Source organism: Fusarium redolens (genome assembly GCF_020744475.1).
Source record: "Fusarium redolens strain MPI-CAGE-AT-0023 chromosome Unknown BKA55scaffold_9, whole genome shotgun sequence".
Classification (NCBI taxonomy): Eukaryota; Fungi; Ascomycota; class Sordariomycetes; order Hypocreales; family Nectriaceae; genus Fusarium; species Fusarium redolens.
This window is the reverse complement of record NW_025763672.1, coordinates 319,902-332,714: the sequence shown is the minus strand read 5'-3', so window position 1 is coordinate 332,714 and position 12,813 is coordinate 319,902. Positions and strand designations below refer to the sequence as shown.

General features: G+C 49.0%; 4 protein-coding genes across 4 annotated transcripts; 3 read left to right on the top strand and 1 right to left on the bottom strand.

Moving 5' to 3' along the window:
- Window positions 1–225: 225 nt before the first annotated feature.
- Window positions 226–2,454, bottom strand: BKA55DRAFT_728688 (uncharacterized protein; the record flags this gene model as incomplete). The annotated part of the gene is made up of 1 exon (XM_046201187.1): window positions 226–2,454. The coding sequence occupies one exon, from the start codon at window positions 2,452–2,454 to the stop codon at window positions 226–228; it is 2,229 nt and encodes a 742-aa protein (XP_046048403.1).
- A 1,023-nt stretch (window positions 2,455–3,477) lies between these two features.
- BKA55DRAFT_569561 (P-loop containing nucleoside triphosphate hydrolase protein) lies at window positions 3,478–6,627 on the top strand. Its single transcript, XM_046192938.1, has 2 exons — window positions 3,478–3,833; window positions 3,897–6,627. Exons 1-2 carry the CDS (start codon window positions 3,829–3,831, stop codon window positions 6,487–6,489), a joined length of 2,598 nt encoding a protein of 865 aa, XP_046048402.1. The 5' UTR covers window positions 3,478–3,828; the 3' UTR covers window positions 6,490–6,627.
- A 654-nt stretch (window positions 6,628–7,281) lies between these two features.
- On the top strand, window positions 7,282–8,697 carry BKA55DRAFT_690719 (uncharacterized protein; the record flags this gene model as incomplete). The annotated part of the gene is made up of 1 exon (XM_046199551.1): window positions 7,282–8,697. The coding sequence occupies one exon, from the start codon at window positions 7,282–7,284 to the stop codon at window positions 8,695–8,697; it is 1,416 nt and encodes a 471-aa protein (XP_046048401.1).
- A 677-nt stretch (window positions 8,698–9,374) lies between these two features.
- Window positions 9,375–12,813, top strand: BKA55DRAFT_513274 (uncharacterized protein; the record flags this gene model as incomplete). The annotated part of the gene is made up of 4 exons (XM_046187878.1): window positions 9,375–9,856; window positions 9,909–11,017; window positions 11,417–11,788; window positions 11,882–12,813. 4 exons carry the CDS (start codon window positions 9,375–9,377, stop codon window positions 12,811–12,813), a joined length of 2,895 nt encoding a protein of 964 aa, XP_046048400.1.

The window sequence follows — 12,813 nt, the reverse complement described above, 5'->3', positions numbered from 1 at the left end:
CAACATTGCCTGTAGGTCGCAAACTTGCCACCGAGTGTCGTAAGCAGTAGGCGCGAATCATCAAGTCATGATTCTAGGCGTTGCTGACTTGTATCTGTTTATATAAAGCTTGCCTAAAATATATATAAGCCATTACCGAGTTGGTGGAGATTTGAAAAAGGTTTCATAAGAAGGTTGAAAGTCTTTGCTAATAAATTCTCTGTCTGGGAATGTTCTATCAAAGATCTAAAGCTCACACCATGAGACGTTCGTCCACACCTCAAAGTCCGCTGGCTTCGGAATATCATAGTGACAGCCAGGGTCATCTTCTCTATTGTACCGACGCAGGGACTCACATGAGCCCTGCTGCGGAATTTCACTGCCAGCTGTTTTGTGGTCTGCAGAAAATGCAGCCAGATTCCAGCCATAGGGTGTTGCTTCTGCCTTATCCCCCGGTTCATCATCGAACCAGTCACCCCAAAACTCCAGCGGATCGTTGCCATAGGCTTCCTCTCCCTTGTGTTCGAAACGCCAAACCTCGGTTGGGTGACCAGCTGTGCCAGATACTTGCCAGTACCAAATCCGGCCCTCTGTGTCTCGTCCCCAGTCCCACCTTGGAGAGTTTTCGACTCTGAGAAGATATTCGTCTTCTTCTCTGTCGTAGAAAGGCTGCATTTCGATATCAAAATCGTAGTCTTCGTCTTCATCGGGGACTTCTGGTCTTTCTGGAAGTTCTCTTTCAGTAGCGAACTTCTTGAGCTTTCCTTCTCCATCGCTCCAGAGGCCCATTTCTGGGTCCCACGTACGTTGCCCTTGGACCGTCCAGGAGCCATCTTTAGGCTTCTCTCGCTTCTCAAGAGGATCATCGGCCTCTTCATCAGTGACAGGATCGTAGAAAACTTTGTCCGAGTCAACCCATAAGCCCGTCTCAAAATGGAAGATCCTTCGAGGTCCAATATCATACGCGATCCCATGTTTGTCTCGTCGTTCTAGTGTAGCAGTATCCAGCCATTTGATATCCATCGAATCATATCCTCTCTTCTCCCAGAGATTATCCCGCGTATCATTAAAGGCTGCAAGCTCGCAGGTAGTTGTATCGAAAACCAGAGGATGCGTAAATATCTGTGTCTGTCCGCTTGTGAATCGAAAAGGGGGCAGTGGCTTCTCCTGATTGGAGATATCCGCACGGTTGACGTAGGCAAGAACTGCCTGTTCATTTATATACTCATGCCTGTTTTCTGCATCGGACTCCGAGCCGTCGTCGGTGCTGTTATTGCCGTAGTTATCGCCGCCGTCTTCGATGTTATGTCCTGACGTTATAACGAGTCTCTCCAACTGCAACGAATTCATATCCGCAAGCTTCGCAAGAAAAGACCTCTCAACTGCCGAAGACGTGAAGTACAATCTTTTTAGTGTCTTCGCATGGCGCTGGATGAACTTGAGAGTCTGGGAGATCAAGGTCTTGCCAAGAAGATCCGTTTCTGCCAATTCCACGTCGGTAAGTTTGGGTAGTGTGGGAATAATACCCGGAGAGTACGGAACAGGGGTACCCTCGTTACACAGTTTCAGGCTCGTCAAGCTTTTCGCGTTCTCAAGACAAGCCCGAAGCCCCGCGAAAGGATTAGTCTCAGCATGTTTGCCGGTGAGACAGAGGTCCAACTGACTAAGATGTTTGAAAACACTGGGCTTTAAAGGCGTCATGCGGTAGAGAGCTGTACGGGAATTGACACCCTCATCAGCGTAGAAAAGACGTGTAATCTTGCTTGTTGGCACTTTGTCTTTGGCCTGAGTTGTGGGGGATTCGAGCAGAGGAAGGAGGAAATCCGTAAAGCCAACGTTAAAGCGTAAGGCAGCTCCGTTCTCCTGTAAAAGGTTCCTGAGACTGTCGACGCTTATGGAATAATCCATGGAGGGGAGCTGAAGGCGCCGCCGAGGGTCCATAGGCCTTGAAGCCAGGGTATGTAAATTAGGCATGTTGTTGCGAATAGCAGACACAAATTCATCCTGTATGTTCGATTGCGGAATCAGAGGGTCATTATCATGTATCATATGCCGGGTAAGGTGGCCCGGGATATGATATACCGTGTCCATCGTGGGGTAACCCGAGATATGCTGAATATCCAACAGAAAGAGAAAGTATACGAACTCGGTGAGCTCTGTAAAGAACTGTTGATCACCATCAAGCAACTGGCGCTTCCAGGAACCATCTTTAAGATAGGAAAAGTCAAACCCAAGCTCTTCCCAGACAAGGACTCGGACCAGGGGGGCAAGACCCGGAGATCTTGAAATGCTGAAGAAGTTCGCAAAATCTTGAAGAAGAGGGGAGATATGAATACGATAGAAAAGAATAGGCGAGGTTTCGATAGCTAGTCGACGGCAGGTGAGTCTAAGTGACTTGATATCTTGTCTTAATAGAACAAGACCAAGCGAGCAGACCTCGGCGAGAATCTCGCTAGGCAGGGTGTCAAGTCTCATGGTAGCATGTCATCGACGTCGTGAGAATGTTCGTTGCAGAGAAGAGAGGGATAGGAAGTCATGAACTTTGAAGGCTCTCAGGTTTTACTCAGGGCAGCAAGGCACGTGTATGGCGGTATCACGGATCCAATGAGAGCAGAGGGAGACTTTTCAGGCTCTGGGTTAAGAAAACTTACACAATTTTTATGACATTTATTATCTAAATTAATAAATGCTCAAAGATTGTGATAGTAATGCTAAAATTCCTGTAGTACTGTGCCTGAACTGAGGACTTCTAGCCGTTTTGGCTCAGCCTGTCACTAGTTTGGGATGCCAAATACAAATCAACAAGATATATCAAGCCGGTATATTGACAGATTCTGATAGATAACTTGAGCTTTTAGAAGCCTTAGTAAAGATAAATCTCTTCCAATCCAAACTTAATAAGCTTATATGATGATTCAATCAGCAACCTTATTTACAGTGAGGTTATTGAGTCTTATGTTGTGTGTAACTCAGCACAGGAAAACACATTTACCCAGATATTTTCTACATTGCAATAAGCATTTAGCTTTGAATAATAAATGCCCAAGTTCCTGAAGTATTATGCCTCAGCTTATGGTCTTTAGCTTCTCTGGTCACGATAAGTCTAGGGTGGGTAGACGCGTTTATACACGCGGTTGGCTACGTCAGCCAGCTGACAATATGACTGTCACACAACAATCCATAAAGCAAATAAGAAGTGCTTGCAAGAATCTAGGCAGCAGTAAAGAAAGTGATAGAATCTTGAAAAATGAAATACAGCTTGGTAGATTGGAAACAAACGAAAAGACAATCAGAATTCACGTACAACCTGATGTGGCGTTGTGTATGCCAAGACCTTTGACTTGCACAGCCACATATAGATACGCCACACGTCAGTCAATCTTGTACCAACTTCTTTCCCAAGGTTCTGTTGAGAGTGGCGCAGTAGATAAAGGTATGACGCTAGCGCACGCTGGGCATCATCTGGGCTAGGGGAGGCAATAAAACTTCAGTTATATCCTAAGTGACAAAAAGGCTTAGGTAAGTTTAGCATAACTTAGTGGTCCTTTAGACCAGTCTTTTTTGGCACCTGATCAAAGGGCAGAAGTTTTCTTACTCCTTGAGGCTGGGCCGCCAAAAGGTCGCCTCCAGACGCTTGGCAGCCGCGCAAACCATCAGAGGCAGCCAAGAAAGGGCGAATGAAAGCCCGAGCGTCATAACTTATTAACTGACACATGACGAATCCCTCTTCATTGCCTTCTTCAATTTCTTGATTTCAGTTCTTGCATAGATCACATACAAATACCACCCACCGCGACACATACAGCTACTGCTATTGCTGTTCTTCATACTTTGCCTACCTGCGAGAGAATGGGCTCTCTGTTCGTCATACCTCCAAACCAAGACGCCCATCAAGGCACTGACTCTCGTTCTTCTACTGCTAGGCAAAAAATGCGCCCTTCGATCGAATCTTCCCTGGGCGACCAGGGCCTTGCTACCGAGCAACGCAGCCTGCTAGACCTTATCGACAAGCTTCAATTCGCACAGCTCGATGATGTCAAATTACCCCAGATTGTTGTCGTTGGTGACCAGTCCGCTGGAAAGAGTTCGGTTCTCGAAGCTCTGACCGGTACACCATTTCCTCGCGATGCCGGCGCCTGTACACGTTTTGCGACAGAGATTCGCATGCGACGAGCGAAGGAGACGAAATTAAAGGTTTCCATCATTCCCGACAAGACACGGCCTTACAATGATCAAGCTCGCTTGCTTCAATGGGGTGGTGATGTCACCGGTGATACACCCTTCGATGCGATGATGCGTGATGCCACAGAGTTGATCGCCCCGAAAAGTATTCCTGGTCGCTTCGCCGCTCGCGACATTCTGGTCGTAGACAAGGAGGGCCCCGACATGCCACTTTTGACACTGGTCGATCTTCCCGGTCTTGTCCGAGTCGCCAACCGCGATCAGTCCGAGGCTGACATCCAAACCATCGAAGCCCTCTCCGACCGATACATGAAGAGCTCGCGAACCATCATTCTTGCTGTCATCGGCGGCAACAACGATTATGTTCAGGCTCCTATCCTCAAGAAGGCCCGCCACTTTGATCCCAAGGGATCACGCACAATCGGTGTCCTTACCAAGCCCGATATGACCGAGCGTATTGGCCTTGAAGACAAGTTCATTGAGCTTGTTACCAACAAGGACCAAGAGAACAACTTCAAACTCGGCTGGTACGTCTTGCTCAACCCTGGACCAGGTGAGCAATGGCAGAACCCCGAGGACCGCGCCAATCGAGAAGCCGAGTTCTTCTCTCGCGGAAAATGGGCAACTCTGCCCCCAGAGATGTGGGGTATTGGTGCTCTCCGCGCCAAGTTGAGCACTCAGCTTCAGCGCCATATCGGCAAGCATGTCAAGACTCTTCGCCGCCAGATCCAGCAAGCTTTGGAAGGCTGCGAGAGTCAGCTCAAGGCTATGGGTGTCGGCAAAGATACCCCAGAGGAGATGCGTTTCCAGATGGGCGAACTCTTCACAGCATCCAACAACCTCGTTACTCCTGCGGTGAACGGTAACTACAAGAACCCGTTCGGTGAGCGATTCTTTGCTAGGCAGTCAAGCCCCAAGGGCACTCCATCTCAGAAGCTCCGTGCTCGCATTCGTGATGAAAGTGAGCGCTTCGCTCGAAGGTTCCGACAGCACGGTCGTAAGGTTACGTTCCAGAAGAGCCAACCTCCTGCCGCTGCAAATGGTATCAATGGTACGAATGGCGCTGCCGACGGCAATGGCCTTCCCGCTGCTGGTACCGTTGGAGATCGCTCCAAGAAAGACTTTGCCGAGTTTGAAGTTGAGCCTCTTCTTCGACAGATTCGGGGTAACGAACTTCCTCTCGACTCCAACCCTCGAGCCCCTTATATCCTGTTCCAGGACTACTCCAGAAACTGGCCTGTGCTTGCGCAAGAATACAAGGACAATGTTGGCGTTATCTGCAACGAGTTTCTTGCGGATGTTATTGATCACGTCTGGCCCATGCGCATGCGCGATCCTCTTCGCATGCACTTCCTTGAGCTCAGGATGAAGGACCTTGTCGAAAGCGCCGACACCGAGCTTGGACGTCTCACCGATGACATGGAGCTCGAAATCCAGCCTTTCGACCCTGAGTACGAGGAGCGTCTTCGAAAGTGGCGCGCTGAAGCTACTGAGAATGGCGGAACCTACACTGAGGCCGAAGAGGTCTTGGAGAAGATGCTTATTTACTACGATCTTACTGCACGCATCTTTACCCGCAACGTCATCACTCAGGTCGTCGAGCGACACCTCCTGCTTGGCATGCTGCGACTGTTCAATCCTATTGAGATCCTTCGCATGCAAGATACCACCATTGAGGCTATTGCTGCTGAGAACAAGGAGACCCGCGAGCGCCGTAAGGCCCTTCAGCTGCAGAAGAAGGCCATTGAGGAAGCTAGAAACATCTGCGCCAGCCTTGCTATGCGAAGCGAATTACGAGCTTACGAGGATGATCCGGACGACGATGCGGAAACGGATGATGAAGAGCAGACACACCGAGAGGTAAGCCGTCGTCAGGTTGGAGCGCCTCAGAATGGTACACCCCAGAACGGTACACCTCAAGGCGGTCTTCTCCAGGCACAACCGGCCCCTCAACCAAGTCGCTCTAGTGACTCTACCCGTCGACCAACCCGCGACAGTCGCGACGAGCGCAGCGAGCGACCTGAGCGTACCGAACGCGAGGAACAGCGAGCAAGCCGACCTCCCGTCCCAACTCAGGACTCCTACCAGAGCGGCCCTTACCAGGCCAACCGTGACTGGGAGCCAGTTTACCATCCTCAACAACAGGCACCTGGACATGCCCCCCCACCCCCTCCTCCTCGTCCCTCAAAGGTAGGCCTTGGAGAGACCGAGTCTTACTATGACAATGCCCGTCGCCAGGACTCCTATACTGAGAGTCCCGGTCGAGGTGATGGTCGTCGGGAGGGTGCACGACATAGACTTGTGAACGCTATGCGAATGGGAAACTAAGACTTTACTAGAAGAGATGGATTAGATGATTCACGGCGTTGGAAAGGGACTTGTGATATCCTTATGTAACGAAGCGTTTATGGCTGGGTTGTCAATGGGTTTCGATGATAGATAGAATACCAAGAATGATTCATTTATAACCTGAGTCCAGCTGTGATACAACGTGAATGTAGCCAGACCCTAGGAGGTGGTAGAAAACCTTAGATAAAAGTCCTAGTCTAAGTGATAAAAAGGCTCAGATAGTATAAGGATATCTTAGGGTAGTTGATGATGAGCTTAGCTTAATCTTGGAATAATTTATTTTCTAACCCTAAAGTCAGGTCTTAACTCTCGGACGGCATGAATATATCACCCAAACCAGTTTAACGCCATCTGCTCAATCGTCAGTTCACCAGGCCGTATATCCGTAAATCGAGATCAAACTAAATTATCATGGCGTAACAGGCTTGCCCATGACGACGAGATTCCAAGACATCGGGACAAACGGCACAAAAGGCATAAGATTTCCACAATAAAAAACTGTTGCAAACAAGAACAAGTTGAACGGACATAAAAATAGTAATAAATGCAACTATTTCCTTGTTGTTTCTCCGATTCAGTGGAGCTCACTCTCGTTCCTGAACCTGTCGCGTGGTTGAAACCCCGGATTTTACGTCACCTACGTCATATCGTGTTACATGTCGTACAAGGGTAGCTCTCAAGGCCGGGAATAAACAAAAGCAGCTCCGTCCCCTTCTCCCTCATGCCACATATTATTTCTTTCATGGTTTGTTCTAAGTGAATACTTCTGAAATGGTGGGAAAACGTCAGTGGAATAATGAAGGCGCTCGCCATCGCGGTCGTCACGTCGGCGAGGAAGCACACCACGACGAACACCCTCGCGATCTCGAAACAGGTCGATACTCGTACTACGACCCCAACAAGAAATCACGTCCTAAACCACGAATAATGCAGTTCCAAGATGCAGCACGCACAGCTCTCGAAGACGCTCGTCGTGGTGAAATAAAGCGTGCATTACTCCACGGTATCGATCGTCAAGGCCTCGAGAAATACAGAAAATCAGATGAAGAGCTCAAAGCGATAAAGAATAAAAAAGTCCGAGCTTTTTACGAGCAGCAGAACGAGCGTCTTAATGATTGGCTCGAGGTAGACGCTGTGGTGATGGCGATTGCGGATGATGTGCTGGAGAGTATGAATCCTGATCCGGATCATGATGGTGATCAGGAGAGATGTGGAGGGATTCAGCGCGTGGAGGGGAGGATTGGGGAGTTGTTGCCTGAGGAGGAGAAAGAGAAGAGGAGAAGAGCAGCGAGGAAGGCGAATTTGGCTATCAATGTTAATGTGATGGCTAATATTCTTCTTCTGGCGGGGAAGGCTTTTGCGGTGTTTACGACGGGGTCGTTGTCGCTTGTTGCGTCGCTTGTGGATTCGGCGCTGGATTTACTCTGTACGCTCATCGTGTGGTCGACGAGTAGGCTTGTTTTGTGGCGGTTGCAAGCTATGCAGCGACGATTCCCCGCGGGACGAAGACGTTTGGAACCACTGGGTATTCTTGTGTTTTCGATCATCATGGTCATTTCGTTTCTGCAGATTCTGCAGGAGTCGTTTTCGAGATTGCTTAAGCACTCTGAAGCTGAGATTCTGAGCTGGGCTGCTATTGCGTCTCTGCTCGCGACGATTGTTCTCAAGGGAGCTATTGGGCTGGGATGTCGACCTATCAAGTCAAGTCAGGTACAAGCTCTTGTGCAAGATTGCAAAACGGACGTTATCTTCAACACGTTATCGCTTCTCTTCCCACTGATCGGCTACCGCGCCAACGTATGGTGGCTCGACCCCGTTGGCGCTGGATTACTATCACTTTTCATAATCTACGACTGGGGCCATACATGTTTCGAGAACGTGGTGCGCCTATCAGGCGAAGCAGCAGACGACCACACTCTCAAGAAACTGATCTACCTGGCCTATCGGTTCGCGCCGGTGGTAGCGGGTTTCAAGAACGTCACGGCCTATCACGCGGGAGATGGAGTATGGGTCGAGTTTGATGTGTTGCTGGATGAGAAGACGCCGTTGAATAGATCGCATGATATCGCGGAGACGTTGCAGTATTGTGCGGAGGGGTTGGGAGTTGTGGACAGGGCGTTTGTTACGACGGATTATGCGGCGAGTGGACCTTTGGGACATGCGCTTGATTCGGAGTGGAATCATTAGGAGGTGAAAGGAGGAGGGAGAGGGGTTGTATGAATATAGGTGTGGAATACGGTGTTGGATGCTTGGCTTATGGCATGGATTGCGAATGGTCTTGGTTGTGGACTTGGCGAGGTGATGAGTCGAGATGGCTTCACATCTGTGGTGGGCAAGGTGAGGCTGAGCATAGGCATAAGCGATTTGAAACGATAAACTGATGAGTACATAGAAGCAATAGAAGACGCATGATCAAACTAATTTAATCTCAATGGTAAAATCGTGAAGATATCTGGTAATCCTCAGGGTCAATTGATGCAAAGTCTGCCATGGCGCCAAGTCGTGTGGGCATTCTTCTATCTTTGAATTTGTAAGCCCCTCATTATGGCTTTATTATCGACTTCTACATGAATCATCATGAGTATCTTATCAGCCTCTTTCCGGGGTTATCATGATGAACTAGTGGACACCTAGCTTACGCCAGGGACCTTGATGTCCTCATGATGCAATGTCCATCAGGGTACGATATCAACGCCACAAGTAAATGAAGCTATATACAATATGAGCTCCAAAATGACCACAGGGGTTCTCACATTCTCGTGAACGACTCCATGAGGGCTTGGGGTGTCCTCACTGGAGTTATCTTTATAAGCCAACATCTTCCCCAAACCCCTGACTTGACTTACACTTCTACCCTCACCATCATGTCTTCAATCCAAGTGGAAGAAGACGTCTACGACGTCCTCGTCATAGGCGCCGGCCCCTGCGGTCTCGCCATAGCAGCCCGTCTCCACGAACACACCCCCGCCGCACTCTTCACTGACGAAGAACACCGTCGCTTCCACTGGATATCCAAATACGGCAACAAAATGCCCCTGAAGCACGTTCGCAGCGGTAAAATCAGCCCTCCCCAGCACTCTGCAAAACCACAGTATAAAATGCTCGTGCTCGATGCAGATAGCGATACTTGGATGGGACGCTGGAACAGGTTGTTCAACATGTATGATATCTCGCATCTGAGAAGTCCTATGCTTTGGCATGTTGATCCGCTTGATCGGGATGCATTGCTCGCGCATGCGTATGCTAATGATAGAGCGGATGAACTTGTTGAGATTAGGAATTGTGTGGGGAAGGAGATTAGTAAACATGGGAGGAAGAAGAGTGGACAACGAGCTTGTGGACGAAGGTAATCCCCCCTTTACCACTTAATTGAAGGCTGTTGAACTGACGTGGTGTAGACAAGAAGCTCGTGTTGACATCAACGTAAGAGAGCGTAATGATTACTACAACCCTTCAACGTCCCTCTTCTGCGACCACTGCGAAAAAGTCGCGGCGCGGTATAATCTCAGCTCAAACATGATCCGCAAAGAAGCCCTCCAGCATTTGGACTACGATGAAGTAAAGGGTATTTCAATTGATGGCGAGAAACTCTTTACTGTAACATCCAACAAAGTCCGTCGATACGCTCGCACAGTAGTGTTAGCAGTCGGTCCAGCAAACGTTGCCAAAATCCCCCATATTCCCTCCATGCCCGAAAAGCTTCCTCAGACATGTCACAGCATGCACATCGCTGAATTTCCAGACCCTGTCGTCAAAGCGAGAATCGCTGCGAAGAGAACGACGAATGTTCTTGTTGTTGGTGGTGGACTTACGTCTGCGCAATTAACTGATCTTGCTATTCGGAAGGGCGTCACAAAGGTCTGGCATATCATGCGTGGACCACTGCGCATCAAGCATTTCGACGTTGGACTTGAATGGATGGGAAAGTTTAAGAATGCGAAGCAAGCGCAGTTTTACTACGCTGATTCAGATGATGAGAGAATTGAGATGATCAAGGAGGCGAGAGGTGGAGGGAGTATCACGCCTGTTTTCCACAAACGACTCAAGAAACATCTCTTGACGAAAAAGCTCGAACTCTTCACTGAAACAAGTCTCGTGGATGCTCAATTCGACGCTGAGAAGGGTACTTGGAGTGTTCAGACCAATCCCCCAATCGACATGCCTGCTATGGACTACATGTACTTCGCAACCGGTATCCAAACGGACTTCTCCTCACTTCCCTACTTACAAAAGATTCTGGAGAAATACCCCATCGAAGGACGCGGGGGGTTTCCCTGTATTAATAACGATTTAATGTGGAATGACGATGTTCCGCTGTTCATGATGGGAAGACTGGCTGCGCTGAGACTTGGCCCTGCGGCGCCGAATCTGGGAGGGGCGCAAGTTGGTGCGGAGAGGATTGCGTGGGCTATTGAAGATAGAGTTGCGAGGCCTGGGGAAGATGAGGGGGAGGATTATAGGAAGGGGTATTTATCTGGGCATGGGAATATGTATAGTTCTTTGGCTTGTGAGTAGATGAACCTGTGGTAGGATTCTTATCCTTGAAGATCGATCTGAGATGGATATTGTTATTGGTTGAAGTGCTGAAAGGGAGCACCCCTGCATTATCCCCGCACCGTTACCGTGATGAACTACGCCTCAATCATTCAACACCAACGCTCAACTTGTCATCTGCATAAATATCATCGCATCCCACTTCACCTCATCCTCACCCCCTCTCGTCTTAAACCAGGACTATAACCAAAATGCCACGCGTGGGGATACAAAAAGTGAGAACGGGCTGTAAAACTTGCAAGTACGTAACATAACTGTCTCACACCAGCACCCCAAGTTAACTCTCATGTCAGAGCTCGCAAAGTAAAATGCGATGAGACTTGGCCACGCTGCAAACGCTGCCTAACAACAGGCCGCACATGCGCAGGCTACATCGCACCACCCCCCGGCTCATTCTCATGGACTTCTCTCCTGCGCACCAAGCCTCAAACCCTACCCATAACCAACACCAAAGAAGTCCGCAGCTTATCCTTCTTCCATCACGTGGTCGCTCCCGTGCTCTCCGGTCCTTTTGACGGTTCGTTCTGGACGTATTTCGTCGTTCAGATGGCGCAGTCTGAGCCGGCGGCGCGTCATGCTGTGTTGGCGATAAGTTCTCTCTTCGAGAGCTTTGAACCATCGAAGGAGAGTGTGGCTGATGAGTTTGCTATTAAGCATTATAACAAAGCTATTAGTATTCTTACGCGTGATACGAAACCGTGTGTTGATACGGTTTTGTTGGTCTGTACCTTGTTTATATGCATTGAGTTTCTGCGAGGGAATCATGAAGCGGCGATTACGCATGCGAGTCATGGTGTACAGCTTCTCAACTCTGCAGGTCACAAATCACGCCTCTCGAATACTTTTGCGCAAATGAGTATCTTTCCGTTATTCTTTGTGGATGAAGGCGCTGAGTTCCCACTTCTTCGAGGCGACGAGGGCGCAGATTTGAAGAATCCTGTGTTCTATACAATAAGTGAAGCGCAACACGCGCTAGAGCATCTGTGTATAAGGATTATAAGACTTGTTCGCGATGGAAATCCATATCGGCTTGAAGTTACCGATGAGATTCCGCAGGAGTGGATGTTTGATGAACACGCAGAAGCGAAACAAGATCTTGAAGCGTGGGAGTTTGCGTTTGAGAGATTTCGGAACAGACGAGGTTTTGCGGAGATGGAGGATACACCGACTTTGGCGGTTATTACGAGACATAGACTTATGAAGATTTGGATTGTGAATTGTTTTAGAAGAGGGGAGATGGGGTATGATGGGATGAAGGAGGATTTCATCACGATTGTGGACTGCGCTCGAAAAGCAGCCGAGAACCTTGAAGCGCAACACGCAGCACCGGGAAAATTCATGTTTGACACTGGATTTAACCCCATGCTCCATTTCACAATCTTCAAATGTCGATACCTCGCTCTTAGAGTGGAAGCACTCTCCCTCATGCGGCGACTGTCAAGTCAGCAAGAAGCTTTGTGGAACGCAACGCTACTGTACGACATGTCACGGCGTATCATCGAGGTTGAGCACGATATTGATCTCTCGGGGGATTATGATCTATATGATGAGAGGTTACCGCCTGATGAGAACAGAGTAAGGGGCTTCTTCTTCAGAGAGGGGCCGGAGGCAGAGTCGGTCATGTGGGATAAGAACGCGGAGACGGTGTATTTCCTCATGGGGCATCCACAAGGTGGTGTGGTGTTTAGGAAGGAGTACGTTAGGAACAAGGACTTAGTCTTGGATTGCGGGCAGACTTTTTGGATGTGA